The sequence below is a fragment of the Falco naumanni genome, chromosome 2 (genome assembly GCF_017639655.2).
Source record: "Falco naumanni isolate bFalNau1 chromosome 2, bFalNau1.pat, whole genome shotgun sequence".
In the NCBI taxonomy this organism is placed as follows: domain Eukaryota; kingdom Metazoa; phylum Chordata; class Aves; order Falconiformes; family Falconidae; genus Falco; species Falco naumanni.
In genome coordinates, this window is record NC_054055.1 from 75530041 (window position 1) to 75556711 (window position 26671).

General features: G+C 43.4%; 1 protein-coding gene across 2 annotated transcripts in view; it reads left to right on the plus strand.

The window, feature by feature from the left end:
* Positions 1–1623: 1623 nt before the first annotated feature.
* The window catches only part of CD99 (CD99 molecule (Xg blood group)), a 28037-nt gene continuing 2989 nt past the window's right edge, over positions 1624–26671 (plus strand). Inside the window, exons 1-10 of one of the 2 annotated variants that reach the window (XM_040584909.1) lie at positions 1624–1799; positions 18795–18830; positions 19193–19279; positions 19727–19759; positions 21249–21290; positions 21437–21478; positions 22957–23028; positions 24345–24386; positions 24941–25051; positions 25847–25900. In XM_040584909.1, coding sequence (XP_040440843.1) covers positions 1739–1799; positions 18795–18830; positions 19193–19279; positions 19727–19759; positions 21249–21290; positions 21437–21478; positions 22957–23028; positions 24345–24386; positions 24941–25051; positions 25847–25900 — 580 coding nt within the window. In that variant the 5' untranslated portion in view covers positions 1624–1738. Of the gene's footprint in view, positions 1800–18794; positions 18831–19192; positions 19280–19726; positions 19760–21248; positions 21291–21436; positions 21479–22956; positions 23029–24344; positions 24387–24940; positions 25052–25843; positions 25901–26671 lie in introns of both variants that reach the window. The other variant, XM_040584908.1, reaches the window with a different exon arrangement.

The following is a 26671-nucleotide window of genomic DNA, read 5'->3' on the forward strand; positions in this document are numbered from 1 at the left end:
GCATTAATGACTACATCCATACGTGCTGGATTACACAATGCATGTGCATATATTCAATCTTACCTTCTAGGCTTGGAGTCCTGGAAAAAGGAAGCTGCTAACAACGGTGTAACGATGACTCCAGTACTGCTTCTGCAAAACTCGGATATTCTAATGGAAAAGCTTACCCCTAATTTGGCATGCAGCATAATTTTAAGATTAAGTGTGTTTATAACTATAGTTAAACTCTCCATTGCCTCAGGTTAAATCTAAAAATTACTTGACTAAGCACTGTCAAAGAAGAAGAAATATTACCATCAATTTATGAACCGGTGACAGTGATTCACTGACTCTGTGACTTCCCACTTTTATAGCAGGCAAGGTCCTACACATGCTAGAGAATAGGCATAGCCCTCCCTGAGGAAGGTATGCGACCAGGGCATCCAAGTCAGCCCCACACCACCAATTACCTGCCAAGTCACAGAAGACTTAGAGGCTAAGACACTAACACACTAAGGCTGTGTCACCGAACTGCTTCTTATCCAGTTGATAAGCAGCACATACTTGGCAAGTGAAACCCAGGGTCTGGGAGAGGTGTTTTGACATACGTGCCCCCAGCAGAGCTCAGCACAGCTGCACTGCCACGGCTTCCTACCCCGTAGGACCACAGCAGCAGCGCTTCTGGCTGCTACAGCAGCACCCGGGGGACCGACCGACCCTCAGCTGAAAGCGTCTGATACAGGGCGTGAAATGGCCGTTAGAAAAGGACTTGCACAAAACCAGGACCTTTAACATTCACCTTTTCACACCAGCAAAATCAGTTTGGGAAACTCAGTGCCATGCTGTGCCCAGGTTTACATTTGTACCCATCAGCTGCGGGCCCAGCACGGCATTGCTTGTGAATACAAAACTCAGAGCTGTTCTACCAGTTTTCTGTCGGACCACAGCAAAAGCAAGCTTGTTATGGTCAAGATTATTAGGTGTCCTGGTGTGCTTAGTGTCGGGTAGCTTTTCCTGAGGGAAAGCGGGACAAGAGAGCACTTGGGAGAAGAGAGGGCAGCGGTACAAGAGCACGCGTCTCTAACATGAGAACCTGTGGCCGGTGTCTAAGCCCCGCAGCTCACTTCGCCCTGCCAACGGGGCCCCCTTCCCGGGCTCCCTGGCCCGGTGCCGCCCTCCGCTCGCAGGCAGGCCGCGCCGCAGAGGCCGGGGCCGGGGCCGACCCGCACCCCTTCGCCCGCCCCGAGGCCTCGCTCCTTCTCCAGCCCGCCGGAGCCGGGCGGACTCGAGCCGGCCCGCACGGGAAACCCGGCTCCCGGCCTCGGCCCGCCGCCTCCCGCCCGCAGGGAACGGAGCCCCGCCACCGCCCAGCCCTGCCCGCGGGCGCGGCGCGGCCATGGCGGGTAACGGCTGCCACCCGCAAGTAACGGCTGCCCCGACGGCAGCCCCGGGGGCCGCGCCGCCCCGCCCCGCCAGCCCGGGCAGAGGCCGCTCCCCGCGGGCTCCGCGCCCCGCACCGCCACGGCGCGGCCAGCCGGGCAGCTGCCCCGCCACGGCGGCGGGCAGGACGGGCCGGCTCCGCCCCAGCTCGGCGGGCTGCCCTCTCTCTCCCTCCTCCCCCGAGGTGGGGCGGCGGCCCGGGCGCGGCGCATCCAGCCCCGGGGTTGGGGCGGTGCTGCCCTGGGCCAGGCGGGAGCGGCTGCGGCGGGCGCCGGGAGCGGCTGTCAGGCAGCGAGCGGCGCTTGCGGGGCGGGCAGCCATGCGGCGGTGGAGGCTCCTTCCCTTGGCGGTGCTTCTCGCTCTCCTGGTCCCCGTCAGAGGTGAGGCGGGCGGCGGGAGCGGGGAGCGGTCCTGCCGCGGGGCGCCGGCTGCCCTGCCGGGCCTGGGTCCACGGGCTCGTCACGGAGGCGGGGAGGGCCGGGGAGCCTCCCGGGGACCAGAGGAGCCCTTGGGGGAGCCGGCGAGTCCCCGGCCGCCTCTGTCGGGGCCAGGGTAGCGGCGGACGCTCCCCGCCTCCGTCCCGTTTCTGGCTGGGTTTGTGGGGGGGTGGTGTGTGTTTTTTTTTCCTTTAAACTAACTGGAAAAGTATTCCTGAGCTTTCTGCCCGCCTCCCGCAGCGGAAACCCTGTCTTGTTTTTAATCTCTTCGGTGAATACGTGGTGCTCGCCCCAGCAGGGCCCTTGGGTGCGGGGGGGTCCGCGGAGGGGGCTTGGAAGGGGCGGCGGGGAGCGCAGCCGGAGCGCGGCTTCCATTTTAGGAAGGAGAGCGGAGTCAGGGCAGTCCCAGGGCATGGGGCAGTTACCGGAGTCTGCTGGCACGCAACAGCCTTTAACAGTTGGGTTTTTTTTAAATTACTGCAGAGCCGCCGGGCGAAACGCACCGGTGTATTTTCTGAGAAGCTTATCATGGCTTCGGTGTGTGTCAGGGGCGATTTTCTGGAACCCCGGTCAGAGCGGCGTGTGTGCCACAGCCCGCGGGGCTTGCTGTAAGGAGATACGGAGCGGGGGAGAACAGCGAAGTTCCCGGTACCGAGTTCTTTTCAGGAGAAAGACTGATAAGCTGGAATATGCTTGTGTGAACTGGCATCTCCCATTTACATGACTTATTTCTAAGAAACTTTTTTTTTAAACCGCATTAATTAACATACTCGGTGCTGTGCCTAGGTGTTTTCTTTCAGGTGTGTTGTAAAAGCAACACTTCAAAGCCTCGGTATCTCCTCACTGTAAGAGAGGAGGAAAAATAGCCATTCATAACTTTGACTAGACGCTGTAGATGCTGCATGCAGGATGCCAGATAAGCAGTTTAGCATTAAGCCTGTTTGAATTCAGTACTTCTGCTCTGGTCTTAACTGCTAGGGTAGCAAACCTGAGCTCTTGGGGAAATAGTACAATTTTACAATAACTGCCTTTAAAACTGACAGATGATTCAGGCTGCTAACGTAGGTATCGTCTTACTGCTTGGGTGGAAAACTTGTTCCTCTACCTCTGCAAGCAGTCCTCGTGGTCACAGGCAGCTGGGTCTTTGGTGTGATGCTCTTAAGGCGTGGAAGTATTTGCAGTAACTAAAAGAGTCTTTCTAAACTTTCTTCCAGCAGTTTGGAGGTGAAGAGAGTCTGTCTGGTTTCTGCTTTGCAGGAGGGAAGGTGCTCAAAAACTGCCTTCAGGGGTTTTGTTTTGATTTCTGAGGGAAATGAGCAATTGTAACAGATAGCTCTTAAGAAGCTGGTTAATTTATCTGGGTAATAGTTAATGCCAATAATACCAACCAAGAAGATAGGTTATAATTTGTTTGGCCACTTTTTCTTGAAACAAAATGGGTAAGAATTTGAGCACTGTTGAGAATGTCAGCCTGGGGAGGGTGGGGCCCTCTGGGGGAATTTCAGACTTGTGGTGATGCAGTGAAAATAAAGGCAAGACCTGAATTATGTACTTTTGAAAATTTTGATTTCACCGTTGGTAGGCTTTCTGTAGTCTGAATGTGCAGAACTGCTATAGAAAGTTAAGGATGTTGCCTTATAAGCAGTTCAGCTGTTGTGTGACGATTTGGAGATGGCAGGTTTCACTGGCACTGCTTGCTTCCATGGTTCAAGTGGATGAGTCTGTGCCTCTGGACTGAGAACTTCTTATGGGATCATCATTTTAGGCATGTGAAAGCTGTTAGTGCTGAAACAGCATTCAACATATCATGAGGATTTGCATGTATTATTAAGGAAGGGTGAACTTTGTTATTTAAAGAGCTTGCTTAGAAAACGAGTTTTGCAGTTTTAACCTCAAAACTGGTATTTTAAGTGTTGTCTCATTTGCCAGTATGAGCTGTACAAGTCAGACAAAGCTGGAATTTAGGTATCATTGGGGCTGGATCCAGAGGAAGGTAGAATGCGAGTTTTTATATCGTCAGTTTCAGTATCGACAGTCTGACAGCTTGCCCCTGCTGAGGAGTGGGATCTTTCTGTTTCTCTCCTCCTGTGTTTGGTCTGGTGCCCATCAGGGCCTATACTGAGATGATTCAGCTTGATAAGTCAGCATATGACTAATCTGGTGCATTGAGTTTGCTCTGCCGAGTGTTTGATGAGTGTCAGAGCCAGCACAAGGGAGTGGCAGGGCGCCGTGTTGGAGAGTGGAAGTGAGGTGGGGGCAGAGGAGGAGAGGGCAGGGGGTGTCCTGCTTTGACTGGCTATGAGTTGTGAGACTAGATCAGCCATTTTACAACTGTAAAACCACCAGGTTAGCCCAGCGTCTAATTTTAGGCATCTGGTTTTCAAAATACAACCGAAAAAAAAAAAAAGTATTAGGCAGCAGATCTTCTGTAGAATGAATGTGAAGAGCACAGCAGAAGGATTAAACAGAAAAGTCTGTATGTGATGAGCAACAGAAAACTGCTGCATGCACGAACAAGGCTTAAAAGTCTCCTTTATCTACTGCAGAAAGATCAAGGCATAAAAACTTTATGCTTATGGAGGATCTCAAGTTTGGACTCGGGAATATGTGATTTAAATATCCTTTGCAAGAATTGAGTACAGATTGTTGATTGAAACACGGTTGCCACAAGAAATAGTTGTAGTGCACACTGGGAGGTGAGCAAAATAGCTGCTGGAAGCTGAGGTATCTGTGTTGTAAGATCAATACCCTAAGGTGAATTACAAGTGGAGATCCATCTTTGTAAGACCGCTGCAATTATAGTGCTATGAGTAAAGGGAGGGAAACATTTGTGCCCCTGGCTTCTTGTTGAGGCAAGTCATTGTTGAGAAGAATGACTAGTTGGATGAAAGATGGTGAAATGAGCCTGTCTGTAATCTAGTAGATGGAGCTTTCAGCTAGGGCAAGGAGGTGGTGCAGGGACTCCTGGAGACTGATTTCTGCTGTGTGGGCTCTGGAGTTGTTTGCCTTTTAAATCTGATTCCAAAAAAAAAAAACAACCCACAAACAAAAAAAACAACAAACCACACAACTTTTTTTTTTCAGTTGAACAATTTTAGTAGCAGTGCTAGTATGCATACATAGTAGCATGAACTTGAGAAGTGCAGCACGTGTTTCTCCATCTTCCCGTTTCCTCTAATTTGAAATGGCCAAGAGGTTTTTTAATGTGGTATTATTTATATAAAATGGCCACTGCATTTCTACATCAAAATGACATCACTGTAACAATCCTTGAGCTTTCCGTAGCTACAGTGATTTAACTTGGCGAGAGCTAAGTGTGACTCATCCTACTGCCATCCAGCCAAGACCAGTTTCAATACCTTCCTGATGTTACCCTGGTGCATGAGATGGGGTTGCCTGTGCTTGAGAAAGGAATCTGCTTTAACTCTTGCTGTCTTGAACTTCTCACTGCAATCAACTTATATTTAATCAGGTGACAGCTTTGTTAGTGAAATGCAGTAATAATAGTAATCTTCATCAGTTAAGATGATCTTGCCAGAGGCAAGCTGTTTTCTTTTAGCCAAAGTGCTTTTCCCTGCTCTGGCACAGGAACCTACTCTTCCAAGTCTAGTAAAAGTGTTTTGAGAGAATGTTATAAGCAAAATGGCCTCAGCTCAAAGGACCTTTCACTTAACTTACTGCCAGTTAACACAAACTAATAATCATGAATTTGGGAATTGAGAGGAAGAAAACAATCAATGAACCCTCTTCCCTACTTTCAGCTTAAGCCAAACACCCCTACACCCCATCTTTGCCCCCCTGGTTTTCACTGCATGTTACGCTCAGCCCATCCTCTGCTGCTTCAGTGAAGTGATGAGCAGAGCAGGAAGGTCATATGCCCAATGAGTTCTTTCTGCTGCTTCTCCTTGCTTCCTGCTGATTTTTCCCCTGCTCCTCTTTGCTTCTCAGTATCTCTGCCACAGTGAAGGTTGTTGGTGGTCCCTCAGGGCTGTCACTGCTGTGGTGTGAGTGGCCCACAGCAACAGTCCCTCAGGTCCATACTGTGTTGGCATGGAACCTCCTCTGCCTAGAGCACATCTCCAGCCACATGTCCCCTCTGTGAGTCTCAGACCATGTCTGCATGTGTCTCCTGTCCCTGTTGGCTGATGCCCTTTCTTACCTGTGTTCAAGGAGGAATACTCTATGCTTCTCTGACCACTTGAAGATTTGGTGCACACCATTGGTGTCAGTGCCAGCGTGGCATGACTGTAAGTGGCACTGGGCACATCACGGCCTCTTCCCAGACAGGGCACCCTGCAGCCCTCTACTGCTGAAACCCTGCCCAGTTCATGCCCTGTACATTCTTGAGCAATGTGTACCCAGGAACTGTTTGGACTCCATCGTGTCTGCAAAGACATAGGTCTTGTGTGTCCAAAATACATGGCATAGTTTATGAAGGAAAATAAGATGATTTATCATATGTAACAGTACATATTTAATTTCATTATAATTTTTCCAGAGACCACCTAGTAGGTAATTCCTGGTCCTCAAGTGATAAGGACTCCTTCCTTAGGGATTTCAGTTGCAGCAGGAGGATAGTCACGAACTTGTGTCTCAATTCTGGGATCCCCAGAACTGGCTGGTACTTTATTACCCAGCTGAACTTGGGGTAAATGGATTTCTGCAGGGCTGGTGTGATGGGTTTCTACTTTTATGTTAACTAGCTCCCCTTCTGACCCAGCGAGCTTCATAGAGGTGAAACTCCCTTTTCCTGGAGTGCAGTTTCAAGTAAGCCATTGTACCATTCTACCTTTCCAGATTCCTGGGGATTTGAGGGAATATGATACACTTGCTCTGCTCATTCTTGGACAGCTGTGGTTTTAAAATGACTGCTGCCATCTGAGCCCAGCCAAGGCTGTGTTCTGTCATGGCAAAATATGCATTTGTTTATTCTGTCTAGGGTGCTCCCTACATTTCCCTTTCAAGTAGAAAAGCTACTTAACAACCCATTTCTAGCTTTGCCACTGTGAGGACACAGCACCTGCAGTTGTTGCTGAAGAGAAGGCAACCTATCTGCTTGCCAAGCTTCTTCAAACTTCTGTTTTTCCATCGCACATACTGGTTCATCATTCGTACTTTCCATGTGTGATGTATTATTCTGCAGATCTCATGTGGTCTAGTTGCTTGCACTATGGCTTTGCTGAGACAAGTCTAAGTTGTGTTCTCTGCCCCAGTACACAAGCAGCAGTTTCATGGACCTAGCTGGCTAAAAATAGCTTTCCTTTGTGCTCACACCCTGTATCTGTGCTGGCAAGTTGAGCTAACTGGTCAGCCTTGTTATTATGTTTCTCAAATTGCCTTTGAATTTCAAATATGTGCATTTACACTGTGTGTTCAAGTAGATGTTTCTCCAAGTTTTTTTATTACTTTCCATTCTTCTGCTGCTGAAAGTGTTTTTCCTAACTGCTGATTATCACATCCAATCTCTGAGCCATTTCTGCACCGCATTAGTGATTACTCAGGAGTCTGTGTATATGTATACTTAGGGCCATCGATGCTCCTGAGCATGTTCCAAGGCAACTCGAAAGGCCATTACCTCTGCAAACTGACGGCAGCTTCTTGTCCATTTGTAGGTGGCAGCCTCTCCTGTGGAGGTGCTCCAAGCTGCTTGGAGCCCCATTTCCTGCTGTGATTTTACAGAATCCATCACTAAACAAACTCCATTGGTTATTTTCAGCATATAACTCATCATATGCAGGGCGTTTTATAGCCAGAGGAGTTCAGTGTTTTCATATTTTTGATTAGCTGGCCACAGACTAATCAGTTCAAGTTGGGAAACATAGGGTTTACCTGCGGCCTGTTACTTAGTATTATTGCTTCAAGACTTTTTTTCCTCTAATGAACACATCATCAATGCAGTGGAAAAATTCTCAAGAGATGTGTTGCTTTAAAGTTTTGTGGATGATGCCATGGCAGACGGTGGGGCTGTGTTTCCACCCCTTGCAACAGCCAGTTCCAGAGGTGCTGCACACCATTCCAGGTGCAGACAGTCGGGGTCTTGCTTCTTCAGTCAGAGGGATGGAAAAGAAAGCATTTGCAACATCAGTTGTAACATACCAGGTTCATTTTTTGGTCTCTGGCTCATGCAAGAGCTGCAGCATGCTTGAACTACAGCTGCTAATGCAGCAGCTACATCATTCAAAGCTCTTGATGTCTGTTGTTAACTGCCATTCTCCAGTATGCCAAACAGGACTGTTGTAATGTAAATGTGTTTGAGAGCCCCTTTTCCCTTATTTTTCCAGGGACTCCAGTGCTAATCATTTTCTAAATCTTACCCGTGGCCCCTTAATTAGTTCAGTATCTCTTTCAGAAAATTATTTGCGTTGCTAAGGGAAGAGCCACTGGGTCTGAGTGCATGCAACGTTACTGGGGTCAGTACAAGTCCTGTCGCTGGTTCCCTCCTGTACAAAGCACACCACCTACACCAAAAGCCCAATGCCTTCCTGTCTCATCTGTCCCATCTACAGTGGTCAAGAGAGTCAAACCCAAGAACGGCAGGGGCAGTGGCAACAGGCACAGGCTACCAATCCTGTCTATTCAAACTGAGGCTCCATTCTACTAGAGGTAGATGTGTGTCTTCCATGCTTACTCTGTAACTGCTCATTCATCGCTGGTAATAAGATGCACTGAGCATCAGGATCCATTATGGCACCATGTAGATGAGGCCAAGCAGTGCCTGGCCACCATACCCAGACAGCCCAATAAATATGGTTACTTGCACCTGCTGCCAGGCCAGCAGCAGGTACCTCCCAGTGCAATGATGCAGGTGGATTGGCAGAACAGTATTCAGTCCGGAGGCTGGGGGCAGGAGAAGGTGATGGCTGAACCAAGCTCTGACTCTGCCTTGTGCTCACAACTCCCCAGCTGGCAGTGCTGCATCTCTGAAGGGCCTTCCGTTTGACTTGGTCATACCGTCTCTTTTTCTGTTCAGGAGCATCCGTAACTCCCAGCATCTGTGAGAGGGGCATGAAGAATTCCCGTTCATTCCAGGCATTTTCCCCAAAGATTTACCATGCTGACAGAATCTTGGTATTATCCCTGGCCTTGCTGTTAATCCTACAGCATGCTCCCTCCAGCATGGTACGTAGTAGGTCATTCCTTGGTCAACAGGGGTCCCACCATGTTATCAGCCCTTGCTGCCTAGACCCTGCGAGTTATTCCCAGTACAGAGAAACAGTGTTCCAGCTGGTGTATCTGGCCCTTTGCCTGACTGTCTGTATCTTCTCAGCTGCCGCAGGAGGTCTCTGTGCCACCTTGCAAAAGAACATAGTGGCAGCAACAGCTCTGAGTTAGCTTTTCTGCTGACTTGGGACCAATACTGCAAAAGCTAGTGATTGGAAGGTTGCTTCGTGTCGTAAAAGCTAGTTTTAGTTACTTTTTTTTTTTTTTTTTTTTTAAATTAAAAAGCAAAGTCTTGTTTTCTCTGTATGCTTGCAAATTCTGGTCTGGGAAAGATTTCCCTGCTTCCTGCTGTGTCAACGGGTTCCTTGCATGTCTGCTGCAGCTGTGTCCCATCCTCAGAGCTCTTTGATTTTATACTTTTCCTTTAGAGGTGAACAGTGCTATGTTTTTCATATAACCCTTAATTTTCAGACGCAAACCTTAATTTTCCTAATAATTCCACAGCCTCCTGTAAAGGCACTGTGCTAACTAAGCAGGGATGTGGACCTTTTTTCCCCCCAAACTTCAGAGAAGAGCAGTGATTCTGAAGCTTGTGGCTGTAGCAAGCTGACAGCTTCTCTGCAGCCAGAGCTCTCCGACTGTGTCTCCTTCTTCCTCTTCCCTGGTCACTGCTTCTTCTACTCCTTTCTCTTGGTTGTTGCCGTTGCATCGTTGTTACTGTCTCCGCTGCCAGTCCTGTCCCCAGGCATGGCTTCCTTCAGCTTGTGCTTCTTACTTGTCCTGAGGACAGTTTTCCCCTCCATTCCTATTGATTTCCTGTGCTGTTCTAAAAAATGAGTAAATTTATAGTGCAGAGTAACATCTGGCATGTGTAATGACTGCCTGCAAGTATTAACCCTGGAACTTAAAATCCTGTTTATGTTAGAAGGTGATACAGAATCAGAGTGAAAATGGTGAAATTATTTCTTATGATGGACATGGAGAATTCTTGATAAAAGGTTCCATCTAAATATAGCAGAATAGAAGTACTTTCACAAGATGCACTTGAACTAGAAATGCTTATGGTTTCGCTGTGGACACATTCCAGATGTTTTGCTAAGCACATGAACATGTTGGAACCACAAAGAATATAGCCTTGGTACAAAATGGAAGATTTACCTTGTTCCTCAAGTAAAGATAAAGAAGGATGGAAAGAAAAGAAAAACAAACAAAAAACCCAAACCCAAATTAAAAAAACCCAAACTAAACCCTTTCTTAAATTGAGAAAAAATACACTCTTTCCTGACCAAACTTATTACACATTTCTGGCTTGCCGTATATCTGTGGCTGCCACTTAGGCAGAATCCAACTGATTATTTAGTTTGTCTGGTTTGGGCAACTAAAACTAGTCACATTGACCTGGGTGGCTGCAGTATCTCTGCATGGATGTCTCTGCAGGACATGGCTGTCCTTCAGAAATATTTTTTTAGATAGTAGTTTTGCATGTCCAGTACAAAGTTGGTTGAAGCAGAAGTAATGAGCCTTCTCCTGCAGTGTTCCACATTGCCCAGGGAAGAAGGCTGGTGTCACATCACATGTCCTGTGGCTGAAGCCAGTCTGCACGTTTCCAAACCTATACTGGTGCAGTGCAGTGAAATCCTGGGTCACTGAATTGTCACTTAGTGCGAGTCTTTCTCAAGTAATCCCTTAAATATAAATACTTGTAGGAAGAAAAGTGTCACCGGTACTATTGAAACACATCAGTGTTTAAAGTTTGATCAGAAAAATAGGTTTTGTTATAAAATCAGTTGACTAGTGCCAGAACTGATTCAATCTCCAAGCAATGGTTTAAAATATGAGTTGGATCATTGCAAACCACTGTACTGGGTCTGGTTTCCTCTACCCTAGCCTTCCCCACCAGAAACCCTCATTGTAAAATCCAAAGTCTTCTACCTCTATTTTAGCCAAAGCTGTAGTAGCTATATTTGAGTGTGCAGACAGAAAATACTGAGAAATGTTTTTAGCCATAGCTGAACAAGCCATGAGGAAAGACTCTAGAATAGCAAAGTCAATTTTACTGTTCAGATAACGTTTCTGACTAGATTACAGATTTTGTTTAGATTTTGCTATTAGCATACAAACTGTATGGAACTGGTAAGACTTCTGGTGAGGAAGGTAAAAGAAACAGGCTGTGAAATATATTGTCAGTTTACAAGTATCAGCAGACAGAAAACAGTCCTGCTTACTACAAGCCATCATTTTGGTGTACTGCTGTAAAAATAAGCATATTCTTAACCTAGTTCTGTGCTCATTGCAAATATATATTTCCACTCTATTTTGAAGAAGGAATTCCTAAATGGAAGGCCAAGTTCATTTACTTGTTCATTCTAAGTTACAATTTAAATATAAAGTTATAATTTAAATTATTTCTCTAGTGCAGACCTCTCTACCCTTTCTGCAGCTGAGCCTCACTGCTGCATTTCCCCATTTCCCTTCTCCTCTGAGCCCCCCCCCCAGGATGCTCTTTTTTTCCATCCCTCCCTGCCCCAATCCAAGAATCTACCAGAGGTGCAAAGTGTGCGCAAATAAGGATGCAGAGAAAACATAATGCTGGTGTTTGCTGATGGTTCGGTGGGGAGGGAAGCCTTCAATCTATCACCTTACACATATTACACAGTGATAGTGTTTTACTGAATTGGGATGAGCAGAAAAAGCACGCAACTCGAAGTCATGGCTCAAGATATCACACAGTTGCCCTGACAACACGTCTCCCTGTCTCCACGCAAGGCTGGGCAGGGTACCGAGCTGTACAGATGCATATAGAGGGTTTCAGTGCAAAGAGAGGAGAATGTTATTATCTGAGTAGAAGTATAGATAAACTCCTAGCAACAAAATACCGTCAGGTTATGTGTCAGTTGTAGTTACTTCCAGGAGAACCAATGATTTTATTCAATTACACAATACTGAAGAGTTTGCAACCTGCTTGGATAAAATTCAAGACTAATCTTTTGATTAACTGCCATCATAGTCTTTCCAGTGTATTTAACTGTTAATTATCGGTGCTGGCTGCAGTTTGGGTTGTTACCTAGTGAGGCTTAATGGTCATGAATCTGCTTGTGAAGATGAGAACACTGAGTTTTCAAAAGGCCTTGAATGTGTGCCCCTTCCGAGCCCCACCATCTCCACTAGTGTCCGTCTTAGTGCTGTCAGTGTGTATATTGCTCCGCAGTTTTCAAAGTATAGGTTTGACTGCTTGCGGAGTCAGTCGCTGCAGGTTGCCCCGGACCATGGACAGCCAGGTTTTGAGTATGTTTGATATGTGGGGGAGGTACTCTCTGCAACAGACAATTTTCTCCACAACATGGAAAATATTTTAGCCCTTTCCAAGGTGCTGTTAGTGACTGTGCTTTGGAAGCTCTTTTAAGTTTAAGGAAGAGATCTGGGACCTGTGGCTCTGCCATTTGATGTTGGCTTGCTACTGAGAGTTGTAACCAGAAGATAATCACCAAGCGTCCAGACTGTTGCTTGGAAGGAAGGTGGTTACATTGGTTATGGATGTGCAGAATTACATACTGTAAGAAAACAACCAGACTGTGGTAGACAACTCATCACTGGGCAGGTTGCGATTAAGATCCCAAATATTTGCTTTTATCGTCACTACTTGATTGAAGGAACTCAAGAGTTCCTAGACCTTTTTTAACTATGGCATACTTCTCTTTTATGCCTTCTTGTTTCTGGATAAGCAGCTCAGCCATTGGCAGGACTGTTGTAATCTTGTTAATACTCTAGCTTCATAGTTGACTCTGTTGTTCTGTATGCTTTCTGCTGATTCAGAAGTATTCATTCTGTTCTCTGCTGTATCAAATCCTCCCTGGAAAACTGCTTATAGCTCATGTTTATAGCCCCATCATATTTTCCTACTTTCTGTTGCTCAGAGGGGCAACGAAAGTTGTGCAGTGCGTGCACAGGAGACTTTCCAACAAGCAAAATTCCCCAAAATGCTTCAAAATGTTTTTTTCTTCCCCAATAAATAGCTTATTTTACCATGTTCTGTTAAAAAACCCTCATATGACTACAGTTACTGAAGTAAACAGGTTTGAGTTGAAATATGTAGGCTTTTTAAAAATATTAAATTGCCATTTTTAGATGGAAAGAATAGTTAGTAATTCAGATATTAAAATAAATCACAGATTAGTCTAAAAACTATTTCCTAGCAGACAGATCAGGAAAAGGCCATGTAATCACCTAACTTTTTCTTTACTGTATTTTCAAAATTGGTGCAAATAAAGTAGCTTTTCAGGGAAGTCGCTTTTGTATCACTCTACAAAAATTAAATATGATAGTTATTAGGGTAGCCTGGTGCATCTTTTGAAAAGGAAATAAATCTTTTTATTGTTTGCAGCAGAGGCTTCGCTGACTTTATTCCCATCAGATATGTTAGCAAAAGCTCCAGATGTGCAGAAAGCACACATTCCCCAGATGTAAAAAATTACCTTTGTTTTTTGGCTGATTTACAGTTGTTATTTGTGTTTGGGCCATATTTATTTTTAAGTAGGAAGGAGCTTTGTTCTTAGAACTTTCTATGCAAAGCTTTTTGTTTTCTCTTGCTCTGTAGAGAGACTAAACTTGAAAAGCAGCATCAATAGGTGGGTATGTGCAGGAGGAACAGGGTTTGAAACCAACTGTGTTGAATTCAATTTCATAAGACTCCAGGCAGGGCTAATTATAAACTGCTGTTTGGCAGTGGGAGTAAATATCCCATCTGTGTTGCCTGACGCAGAGGAATCTTGCCTGCAAACCTCTGCCCTGGCTGAGAGATGGAATACAGTTTTAAGTATGTTCTTCCATTCACAGTGAGTGGTTTTCATGTTTCAGTTTCTCCAACTTAAAATCTTAGAAAGGCAGTCCTTTACAGCAAGGTATGGAGAACCAAGTCACCTTTCTCCCAGGTTTTTTGTGATTAAATTGCTCCTCTTGGTTTTGCCTGCATAGGACATGTTGGAAAATAACTGTCAGAATGTGAGCAGAGCAGTAGAAGTCTTTTATTGTTGATAACTAATGCTGGTGGGGCAAAACCTGGATTGAAACCAAGTGCTGGTAAACTTAAAAACCAGTGGTAAGGGATGTGATGGCTTTGCTCTGTACTTGAAGTGTTTCATGAACAAGGTTCAATGTATTTGCTTTCCTGTATTTTCTGTAGCACCTGATATGGTTAGGTGTTGAATATTTCTACTGCTTGTGTTTTCAGTCCCCCAAGGGGAAGGAACACAAGATACAGGAGTATAAAATCCAGTTTCCCTGCTGGAAGTTGGAGAAGCTGTTTGTTGCCTGATTGCCCAAGAGTTTATGCCCTTGTAGCTACCAGCATCCTCATCCCCCAGGAGGGCTGCCAAACCTCCTGTAGACTCTACAGAGATGAGATGCCTCTTTGAGCTCAAGGTTTTTGCAGATTTCATGAAAGTGAGCAGCTAGACAGCAGGGCAGACCCAAGTTGGGCAATCACCAACCATATGAAATTTAACAAGAGCAAGCGCTGGATTCTGCACCTGGGGTGGTATAATCCTGGTTGTACGTACAAACTAGGGGACAAGGGGCTGGAGAGTAGCACCGTGGAAAGAGATCTGGGGGTTTGGGTTGATGGCAAGTTGAACATGAGTCAACAGTGTGCCCTGGCAGCTAAAAAGGCCAACCGTGTGCTGGGGTGCATCAAGCACAGCATAGCAAGCTGGTCAAGGGAGGTGATTGTCCCACGCTACACTGCACTGATGTGGCCCCACCTCAAGTACTGCGTGCAGTTTTGGGCACCTCAGTATAAAGGAATCAAATGGTTGGACTCGATGATCTTAAGGGTCTTTTCCAACCTAAATGATGCTATGAAACTATCAGAGGGTGCCCAGAGGAGGGCAACCAAGATGGTGAAAGGCCTCAAGGGCAAGGTTTGTGAGGAGCAACTGAGCTCACTTGGTTTGTTTAGCTTGGAGAAGAGAAGGCTGAGGGGTGACCTCATCACAGTCTACAACTTCCTCAAAGGAGGCAGTGGAGGGGAAGGTGCTGATCTCCTCTCTCTGGTGATCAGTAATAGGACATGAGGAAATGGAATAAATCTGCATCAGGAGAAGTTCAGATTGGACGCTAGGAAAAGACTCTTCACTGAGATGGGGGTCAGTCACTGGAACAGGCTCCCCAGGGAAGTGGTCACAACGCCAAGCCTGTCAGAGTTCAAGGAGCATCTGGATGACACTTCTAGTCACATGGCTTAGTTTTAGGTAGTTCTGCAAGGAGCAACAAGTTGGACTCTATGGTCTTTCCTTATTGGGTCCATTCCAATTTGAGATATTCTGATTCTATGATTGTAAGTTATTTGGCCGCTGACAGAGTGGCAGGTAACACCACCCAGTGGTGAAATCACAGCTGACTACTGTCACCTGGTCCATAGGCCTACAACTGGAAGACCAGCTGAAGCATGCAGGCTCTGTGGCACCCTGTGGTACACAGGGCACTGGGGAGGGAGGGAAGGAAGGAGGAGAGCACCCGCATTTAGAAAAACAACATTTGAGCAGTTAGTTGCTCAAGTCAGAAAGTTATGTTTGTGGTGATTCATCACAAGTTTCCTTTCTTGGTGTGTTGCCATACTTGTGACTGATGGAGGAACTTTCCAAAGCTTGTGTCAGCTTCTGCAGTGGAATGTAAATATGACTAATACCGTAGCAGTAAGTATCTGAGAGTGGTGATGGGTCTTTGCAAAGGACTCCTGTTTGGGTAGTTACTTTGCAAAGACCCATCACCACTCTCAGATACTTACTGCTACGGTATTAGTTACTTCACTGTCTTGAATACTCTTTAGCTCATCAGCTTTTCAGAAGCATATGTTTGCTTGCCTGTTTTACCTGCTGTTTTTCCGCCATCTGACACAAACTATGCAGGTTACTGGGGACAGCCTGTTGAAGAACTGTCTCTCTTGAGATCCTGGTATTTGAGCTATGAACACGGAAAGAAAATAGTGTAGACACTTCTGAAATGTTCTTGAATCTGCTCTTGCCCCTAGGAGCTAGAAACATCTGCTGTATTGTGCTTTATACTCAGTATAGTATCTGCTTTATTTGCTTAGGCTAAGAAAATGCTCATAAGCTTGGTTACTCTTGGTGCTCCTTAAGCCTGTAGGGAGTGTAGCATATTCTTGCTGACTTTTTCTTCTTGGATCCTGCAGCTACGTTTATTCTAGTCCTGTGGCTTTATCTCTGTTATCTAATTGTTTCTCCCCTGGAACGAGCTGAATCCCTGGTACTGAGCCTCTCTCCTTTCAGGCTAAGTAATAGAACTTCTAGTTTAGTTGGACCCACCCATACAAAAACCTGACTGAGTACAGTTGTAAAAGCAAATGATTTAAAGACATAGGAAGGTTTGTCATGGACAGTGGAGAAACAACCAGGCTTTTCTAGGAAAGCAGACTGCCAGCACTTCATAGTGCAGATTATTGTAATGAGTTTGATAAGCTAGGTTTTGACATTTTCTCCTTCTTTCTTAATAATGTGTTTGAAGAGCCCGTCACCTTGCTGCATGCTTGGAAAACAGAATTGCAGTTGCAGAATATTGAATAATTCCAGTTGATATAGAATTATTTTTTTATTAACTCTCCGATTTTCTAGTGGTATCTCAAAGCATGCTTTACGTGAGATTGGCATCAACAGTCTCATCCTAAATTATTTCTCTGTGAAGATTATATGTGAAGACAATACCTTAAAATAGCAATGTCACTGAATGCACTCTCTTTTACACTGGTTTTCTCCTTTCGAGGAGAAACTGCAACTGGAACTATTCAGAGTTCTCAGACTGTTTCATGATGACAGTAGGAGACTCTTCAAATAGCCTCTTTTCTGCTCCAGGTAAAACTTCAGCTACACCAAAGCATGATGTTGAGTATAGGTGCCCCTCCCACTCCTAAAAAAGAAATACTGCTCTTGAAATACATTCACCAGTGTAACATGCATTGACTTGGTGATGTATCTTTAACCTTGAGACATACAGTGTTAACATATGGTGGTGGTCCATCCTCTGCTACTCTGATAGTGTGTTGAGGAGCATGCATCTTCAACAGATCCTTCTGCCTGACTTCTTAGACTAGTAAATATCTGATCAGGCGTTGTCTTAGTCATTCCTCCCTGGAGAACTGTAGGCTGAGTGATTAATGTATTTGAGAAAACAAACAAACCAGAATTGGAGTCTGAGGAACAACTATGCAAATACCTGTTTAAATTTCTCTTGAGTGTTTTGACCTTTTTTTGCCTGTTAACGTGGAGTTTTCTTGGGTAAGTCTAAGCAAAGGGGTGACTTCAGAGGTAACTGAGATTTGGGTCCTAGCAATGGCTCATTTTACTGAGGTTTCTGAGGTTATATTGCAAGATGATGTAGGCTTCAGATTAAAAATATATCTTAGTCTCATTTCTTCTCTGAAAAAAAAAAAAAAAAAGGCATCATTAGTTCAGTTATCTGAGAAGGAAGAGATTTCAATTTTGACCTCAGTTGACATGAAAGATGTTACCAGGTATATGAGCATCTGTCATTCCTGGGACTAGACTTGTGACTTGTCCTTGTCTTAACTTAGCCTGTCATGTAAGCAGAAAGAACGTTGTGCTTGTGGTTTGATTTTTGATGGGTTTTTTATTCCTCTCTTCAGACTTTGCAGTATCAAGTTCTATTCCTTCTCTATAGGTAGCTACATTCTTAGAGGAGAAGTCAGACACATCTATGTTTTATGTGTGTTTCTTCTGAATTAAGGTATCTTTGGCTGGAATTAAGTTTTACTCTGGCTGGCTTGATAGTAGTTAGAAAAGGTCTTCCAGCTTCTTTGGGGCTAGGGCAGCATATTTGGATGTCTTTTTCTTGAATAGTTGTTATCTACTTTTGTGCCTTTTCCCATTCTGCAGTGAAAGTAGGAATGATGAACTATCAAGCAGTTGTTTTAGCTGTCCATTTGTCTTACAAGCCTGTGCTGCTGAGATCACACTACTATGTGCTGTGAAACCAGTTTGTATCATGAATATATTAAGTTACTGAATTTGCAGTTGACTGGGTAAGCAACAGTAGCTCTAGCAACTGACTTAATACAGCAAGAGAGAATGTTCTTTTCCTAAGAGCTGAAAATGAAGCTTAATCTACCTAGAGTGAGGACCACATAGCTGACAGCTGCATTTAGCTGTCTTTTAGGAAATTGAAGAGACTGCTGAAGATCATCCGTAATAACTTAACCACCTTCATACTGTTAACCTTTGTTAGAGGAAAAGATAAGTCTTATAAACCCATGAAAATTAATTTTTGATGCCAAGGTATTAAATCCATTACCCAATCATATAACTTTCATACTGGCCTTTGTGCTTCAAGGCTCATCTTCACACTTGGATTGTGTAAATTCTTGTGAATTGGAGCTGTGCCCCTGCTTATTTTGCCGTGCAGTAGAAAGAAGGCTAGGAAAGAATATGCTTTGGTTGTAACTAAGAAAGCATGCAATAGCAGTGGCAAGAATAAAGGATTAAGTGCATTATATTGACTGTAGGAATATACATTGTGGTCCTCTGGATCCTCTGTTACAGAGACACTTTTTAGTGCTATTCCTTTGTTTTTCTAAGAGATGTGTTGGATAGTGGTCTGCAGAAAGAGAGGAGTATCTGACTCAAAATATTCTTCTAGCCTGATGCAGGAAGCATACCTCAAGGTAGATCAAAGACATGGTTATGACTGTTATAAGTGTTGGTTTTGAGTAAGGAAAAACAGTGTTCTTACTGTTGCTTTCATCTTCTACAGGCAATTTTGATGACTTCAGCTTAGAAGATGCAATTGGTAATTATTACACTCTTACAAATTTTGGGAGGTAGGTGGGAAAATAGTGGCTGTTCTTTTGGCTTGTTTGTTTCTGAGTCCCACTGCACGACCAAGCATGACGTCTTCCCCACAGGTTTGTTTAAACCTCAGTGGAACTATTCAGCTATGGGTATGTCAAAATGTGATGACTGCATAGAACTGAAATTTGTCTCTGGGAACACTCAGGGATACCGCTTAAGGGGGAAAATGTCTTGCTGTATAGACTTGATCCTTGTGCTTTTCATTGTATAGGCATAGGCTTACATTTGTCCTTCAGGTATCCTTGGAACAGTGTATTAAATAGTATTTAGACTTCTTTTTTTTCTAACTATCCCTGACAGAAACTACGAAGAAACCTCCTCCATTGAAGCCTCTTCCATCAAAGAAGCCTCTTCCGTCAAAAAAGCCGCCACCATCATCAGATTTCAGTGAGATCTAATTGGCTTGTAATGCCTTTTACTGTGTAGTACATAGTCACTTGAGAGTCTGATTTTTTTATTTCTATAAAAGAAAACAGTTTCTTAATGGCAAAAGGATTTCTGCATTTTTGAGTCTTCTGCTAATGCTTTTACAAATTTACTTTGTGATTTCACAAGTTTAAAGACCCTGCAAGAATCCCTTCTGTTGGCTTTCAATCTGCATGTTTTGAGCTTGCTCGCCTTGAGCTGGCCCTTGGTAAAGTACCGTGACCACCAAAAGCAGCATGTAGTTTGGCAGATAACGCCTGGTAACTGGTGGTCTTCTGTGGGCCACAGCTGAATGACCATGCCATTATATTCTTGGTGAAAACATCATGAGGTGCATTTTGTGTAAAAATAGTCTAAAATTAGTTCAGTTTTTGCGTTACACTTAAAACTTCCCTTCTTTCATTGTAGATGATTTCAACTTGGAAGATGGTCTTCAGCCTGGTAGGTATCCTGTTTTCCTGGATATACTGTTCAGTGGTATTTCATGCAATGTCTATCCATCCTTTATTACCCAAATTTAATAAAGACACTGAGTTGATTAAGGTAACAGACTGCAGATAAAAATAATTGCAGTGTAGTTATCTTTATTTACCTTCATTTTTAAAGGTCTGGGTGACAAAAACTGTATGTATTTCACTCATTTCTTTGCCAAGCCCTACTTGTTTCATTGCTGTGTCTTCACTAGATGGCACTAATTCCATTAAATATTACTTATGGAAGTAGTTTTTAAATCTTAAGTAATCTCTTCCTTTCCAGGAAGTAACTTCAGTAGCACAAGGGAACATTAATGTATTTGAAATTATATGAGGGAAGGTACTTTTTCTAATGTGCTTCAGCTCTGCAGTGTGGGCAGGAGCAGAAATTGCAGTATTGTTTTCACTCAGCCAGTAAAAAGTGCATCCAGTTAGGCAGATAATGCACAGTAGATTTTTGTACCATCGCTGTTGCAGTATATACAGCTTTCCTAACACAGGGCATACAGTAGGACAGCAGCACTGTCGGCTGCCCTGTTTGATTTAGCCCTTTGAAGTTTTGTCTCTCTGAAAGCAGTCTGTTTCGAACTGCTGGCACTTTTGAAAACAGTTGGCTAACTGAGAAACAGTTGGCTGAATGAATCAGAAGGCTCAGGTAAGCAGAGAGAGAGGATCCTTTATAAGATGGGAAGTCTAAGTTGGGGTCTTAGAACTGTGGTTTGGAGGTGCACGCCTCTTTCTTTGAATATGCAGAGGACCTAAGAGACCTGCTCTGATTTGTGCTAGAGCTGGGAGGCGGCAAGACCACACAACACCGAGGAGAAGTAGCATACAGAAGAAATGGGACACTAGATGTGTTCAGCTGTGGTGAAAACACAGTTTTACAAAACCACTGCTGGTGTGTTAATTTGATGTGGGCAACAAAGACTGTGACCATATGGTGCAGAGATAATTACTAAGATCTCTTATTCTCCTATTTTGTGGCAGGCTAAATGAAATGTCGTGGGGACCATATTTCTGGTTCTGTTGTGTGTATCTTGTCTTTTTTAAAGTGAGGTACCAACCTTTATTATTGGTTAAAATCTGGTAGTTTTAAAAGAGGAAACAGTCAAGTAGCCTATACCTGATAGAAAAATTTGAAGAAGTTCTGCATTTGAAGTCAGATGTGCAAGCTAAAATGCTGCATAACACTTAGTGAGTTCTTCTGTTTGTGTTATAGCAAGGGTGTGACGTACAGGCTAATGTAGCAGAAGCAGTGTTAACTGCATTAAAGTTCAGTGTTTAACCTAAAATAACCAAACAAATAAAACATTAGCTAATGAAAGGAAAGGAAAATGGCACGGGGAAGATTTGATACCATTTTTTAGGTCAGATAGTCTTTCAAGGTCACTATATGCTCTGCTTTTGGTCTCTTCACACTAGTAACTTTGCTTACTTTATACTATGTTTGTCTACAGATGACCCCAAGCCAGCTCCACCTGCAAATCCTAGAGACACTGGTAAGACTGACCTAACAGGAATTTCTGAACATAGAGAAGTGTTTGTTAATCTTTCCTAGTCCCTTTCAAAGTTACCGTATTGTAGTCTGATTTTGATATTTTAACCTTTTGCTTTTTTTCCCCCAAAATCTCTCTTTTGTGTGTAGATAACCCCAAGCAAGGTCCACCTGTACATCCTAAAGACACTGGTAAGGCTTTTAGCACAAACTCCTGAATAATTACATGGGTTTACTGTCTCAAACTTCTAATAATTACTCCTTGTTAATTGGCTGCTATGTCAGTCAGATGTTGCACTGAATAAACACTGAGGATTGAGGAAAAATTGTCTTGCAAATAAACTTTGCAGTAGTCTTGAAATTCCATAACAAACCTGTTGAGTTACCTGCCTTTCACTTAAAAGCGGGATGGTGTGAGGAGCAGGAAGGATGGGACAGAGTGTGTGTGCTTGGAGCAATGCTGTTCTTGGCTGCCTGTGGTGGAGCATCTGTGCATTGGATTGAGTCCTTTCATCTTTAAAAACTGAATCCCTGCTAGTTGTGCTAAAATGTAAGCAGGAGTTACCTGTGATCTGTATTCTTAAAGCATTTCAATGAAAGGCAAAGCTCAAAGTTAAAGGGTAATTTTTTTAGTGGGTTTTGGGTTTTTTTTAAAGGCCCAGTTAAGAAATACAATTCTTTTGTGTTTGCAAGGTAGGCTTAAAATACATGTCCTTCCCTGCCTGTTGTGCTTAGAGGTCTTCTCTATCTTTGCCTAACTCAGAATAAAACAGATTCAGATAGATGCAACTGTGACAATGCCATTATCCATAAGCATGGTGGTAAAGAGTCCTTACCTGGAATGCAAGCCCTGGTTCTTGTTCCTTCTCCTGCCTGATTAGCAGCAGGTATTTGAATTCAGTCTTGCACACCTTGGTACAGTGTTTTTACCACCCAAGTAAAACATCCTCTGATGCACTGCTTTTAGTTTTGCTGCTTGAAACGTATTCGCTTTGCATAAACTACAGGTTAATTTGGCAGCAGTGGGAAGGAGGGAGTGCTCAAGTCCCATGAGGTAGGGTCCAGTGGAAATGGAGAGGAACTGGTTCAATGTCCTGCAATAAATCAGAGGAGGGAATTGCATTTTGATCTTCTCATTGTCATGCAAAAATTGCAGCCACTGGACTGTGGCATATTGAACGCTTTTTTTCCCTCTAGCTAGTGTGTCGTAGAGGTTCCAAAGACTGGTTGTGACTTAGAAACCCAACTCTGAAGAAACATTCACAGCTGCAGCCTTGAAAAGAAAGGGTCCTTTCCTGTCCATGCCCTTTCTCTGCTTTAACAGGATGACGAGTCCTGGGCTGTTCCAGTTAGGTAGCTTACAGGGCTTCCTGCTTGCTTAGGAAGCACACTTGTGCGGTACTGCCTGCTTTTGGACACTGACTTCTCAGCTGCTCAAGAAGTCCAGAGGCAGCAGTGCTGCTATTAGACAGTATAGTGCCGAGCGGAAGGGACTTGAGATTGGGAGGGCTTTTGAATCGTGAACATGTGACTGATGATGATGCTGAGCCTAAAAACACCACAGATTCAGCTGAATGATCTAGAGAAAACTTCCATGTCACTATGTGCCTTGAGTTGTCTTTTCATTGAACTTAAAACATGTAAGATTATATTATTTTTAATTTTAATAGGCAACCTTGATGATTCAGATCTATTCGATGGCAGTTTACCAAAAGGAGGAGGCGACGGTAGTGGCAGCAATGGTAAGATAGCAGGTTGTGCTTCATATTGATCCTGTGGTTACCTGAGCTTTTGATAAAAGCTTGCTCACAAGCTGGTTAGCGTGGTGTAATTTGTAATACCTTTGATTCTGGTGTCTGAAACTTAAGAGCATGCATTCCAGTTCAAAAGCAGTATGTTCTGCCTCTGCCAAAATTAAGAAAAACTGGTCTAGAGGTAAAACCTTTGGTGATTTTTATTGTTATGCTAAGAAAGATGGGGCTAAAAATTGAGATGTGAATATGGTGCTTATTTCAAAATTCACTGTGAATATAATTCTTAAAGGCATCCAGGTGTTATTTTCAGATCTTCTGTGACATACTCTCAGTTCCTTTTAGTTCTTCTAGTTAGGAAGCCTAGGGATGTGCTAGAAGAGGGTCCGCCTTGTGTTTTTAAATATTTCCTCTGTCCCACAGGACTAATTGATCTTTAAGACTTCACAGTGATGTGGGGTATGTCTACTCTGAGCAGCATAAAACCATTTCGTAGTTTACCAAACTGAGTAATCTGCCATATCTAATTTTTATGGCACAACTCAGTACAGAGATGGTCTGAAAGACAAAGCTGCAGTAATGGCCATCATTAAGATGGGGCTAGTTGTCCCTGTGTGCATTACTGCAACTTCACTGTTTCCAGATCAGAGTTAGCTTAATTATCTTGATGTGGTGTTAAGGCATGTGGCTGGTTACTGAGTTCTTCAGAGTTGTCCTAGATGGAGGTTACTGATGTTGATTTTTTGGGAAGATTTCACTTTCCAAGGCTCCTTTGGGGCAGGTAAATTGAAAATTGACAGGCGCAAGAAGCACCTGTTGAGACTTGTGTGGTGTTTTCATCTGCACAGGTTCCTGCTTCAGTGGTATGAGTTGCATAGTGACAAATAAGGATAGTATTTATGGACCTTCTGTCTGGTTTGCCAAGGTAATTGCACAAGTATTTAGTAAATGAGGCAGGGATTTTAGAAGATAGTTGGTTCCATGGAAGTACAGTTGAATGCTACTCTGAAATTATATGCTGTTCCTTTCCACGGAGTGTTCTGTAATGGTGGGCAAGTTGATTAAACCGGATTTCACAGGTGTACTGTGCTCATTTTGTAGAAGTGCTGAACACCCAAGGCTGAAGTGTGGCTTCACCACCATGAGCTGTGCATTGAAAATAGAAAGTTTGAGTGCCAGAGCTTAGCACTGTATGGATATAATAGATGGCTTGTAATTTTGCATGATTAATTGACAAAAAGGTTGTTAATTATGATATGAGTGTTCTTTAGACATATTAAATCTAAACCTTTTGTTCATTTTTACAGAACGGAAAGGCCCAAGTCCAAAGAGTGGTGAAGAAGCTGAGGGTAAATGCATAAATTTGTGTGTGATGTTGTCTGGTGTCTACATGTCTGAAGCTTGTTTTCTGGGTTTTTCTGTATTGCTAATATTCTGCTAAAATGGTCACTGCTGGTAGTCGGTTTCAATTTAAAAACTTTTGTGGAATCTAGAATTCTTACATTCAAGCTCTGCTTTCATAATTTTAAAATCTATGTTGCAAGTGATTCACAAGTGTTAAGGACTCAGAGATGCTGGTGCCGTGATTGCATGCCTACAAGTTAGATTTGGGTGTGAAAGTGGAATTAGTGGAACTTAAAACAGGCATGCTTAAGTTACTTAACTGTATGCATTGCTAGGAAATCAATGATTATAGAGTAGAATTAGAGGATGTGCTTTTCATTATCCACAAAGACAGGAGGAGTTGATTTACTACAGTTTCATGTCATAATTTCAGGGTTGTTTTTTTGAAGTGTTTACAGGGTTTACTTCGAGACGATCCAACTTTGACATTGCTTTCAATTCTGAGAAATGTATGCAAACCTTTATTTTTCCTCCTAACTTTTTTAACTTTCTCCCCCAGGTTCTCAGGGAGCAATAGCTGGAATTGTGAGTGCTGTGCTTGCTACTGTGATTGGAGCAGTGTCTAGTTTCATTGCTTACCAGAAGAAGAAACTCTGTTTCAAACAAAGCGGTAAGAATTCTGTGTTAGTTTTGGTTTCTTCTGTCTAAAGAGATGGTTTTTTATATTTATATGGGGTCTAGAAATTGATCTTAGGCATAAGGTGGTTTTAAAAGCACAGTGAATTTATCTTCACAGGGAGTAACCTCTCTTACTAGGAGAGGATTGTCTTAAGAGTGGGTGTCTGAAGAATGCCTCATCCAAAATTTAGACTTTCAGAAGCAGACATATTTCTTAAAATAAAAGCACTTCCTGCTAAGGAGTAAGTAGGAGAGAGTGCAGGAGAACATTTCTTTAAGGAAAATTGAGTGCAAGTTGGGGATTAGAGACTATTTTCATGCTGAAAAATACTTTGTCATTTCTAATTTTGCAAATCATACCTTTGTGTCTTCACAAGATGCTTGCCTACATATGATTTTTCTGACAACTACCCAGATGTTCATCTCGAAATGAATCTTTCTTCTGCAGTTGTCTGTTGCTTGCTATCTGCTTTCTTTCCACGTATGTAAGATAGAACTTGGATGAGAGAACTTTGGTAGAAGCTTTGTTGTTGTCCTTTCCAGTCTTTGGTTGGTGAACAGCGCTCATCCAGCCAGGCACTGCTGTTTTGTAGTTTGGGTAGTTTGGAAACTGAGTAGCATCTAGCATGCATGTTAGAATTAACATGCAGGCAACACAGGGGCAACTCAACTGCTATCAGTAGCCCAGTTTGTTCAGCGCTGTTTCTTCTCTCAGATTACCTCTATTAATTAACAGCTTCAAAGAGAAGAGAATTTGAATACTAAACGTCTGTTTGCTTCCCAGCAGATGAAGAGAATGTGAATATGGAAAGCCATCGAGGAGCACAATCTGAGCCACCTGGTAAGAGAAGAATCTAGATGAAAGATCAACTTTTTGGTGGGGATCCTATTAAATGCATTTTATTGACATCTAACATAGTGGAGAAAATTACTTGCACTGTTTGATTTGTTTCCAAAAAATTGTTTGTAACTAACGTGACAACTCACTTAAAACTGAATAAAGATTACAGTTCTGATAATACAGCCACTCTTCTGTAGCTTTTTATTCTTTGAACAGATTGGTTTATTGCCTTGAGGAGTCCTTGAAATACAGGAGCTTAGAGAAAGTAAAGGGATGGAAGCCTGCTCCCTTAGTGTGATGCATAGTGTAATGCAATTAGCTGACAGATGTTTCATTAGTGTATGTTGTGTCTGATTGGAATCTGATACTGTTTTTTGATTGATTGTAAACCCATATAGAATTGCACAAATGTTTATTAAAATGTTAATAGTGTTTGGGCAGAGATGAAACTACACTGGAGATAAGGAGGACTGAACTTACTAGCATGTTCTTAGAACTAAAATATTCCCTGTTGTGACCAGAATGTATGAAAGGATTATCAGATAATAAATCTTTCTACAGTGGTGATAGCTGTGGAAGGATCTCTTTTAAAACAACAAAACCCGAACCTCACCCTTCCAGGTATGGTTATCTAGGATACTTGGCTGATGGATTAACTCCAGGAAAGCCATAGGTAGATCTGGAGGAAACAGCATAGGTGAAAACTTGGCCTTCTGGACTGGTCAACAAAGGAAAAAGCAATACAACACTGAATGGTAAAATCTCAAAGCC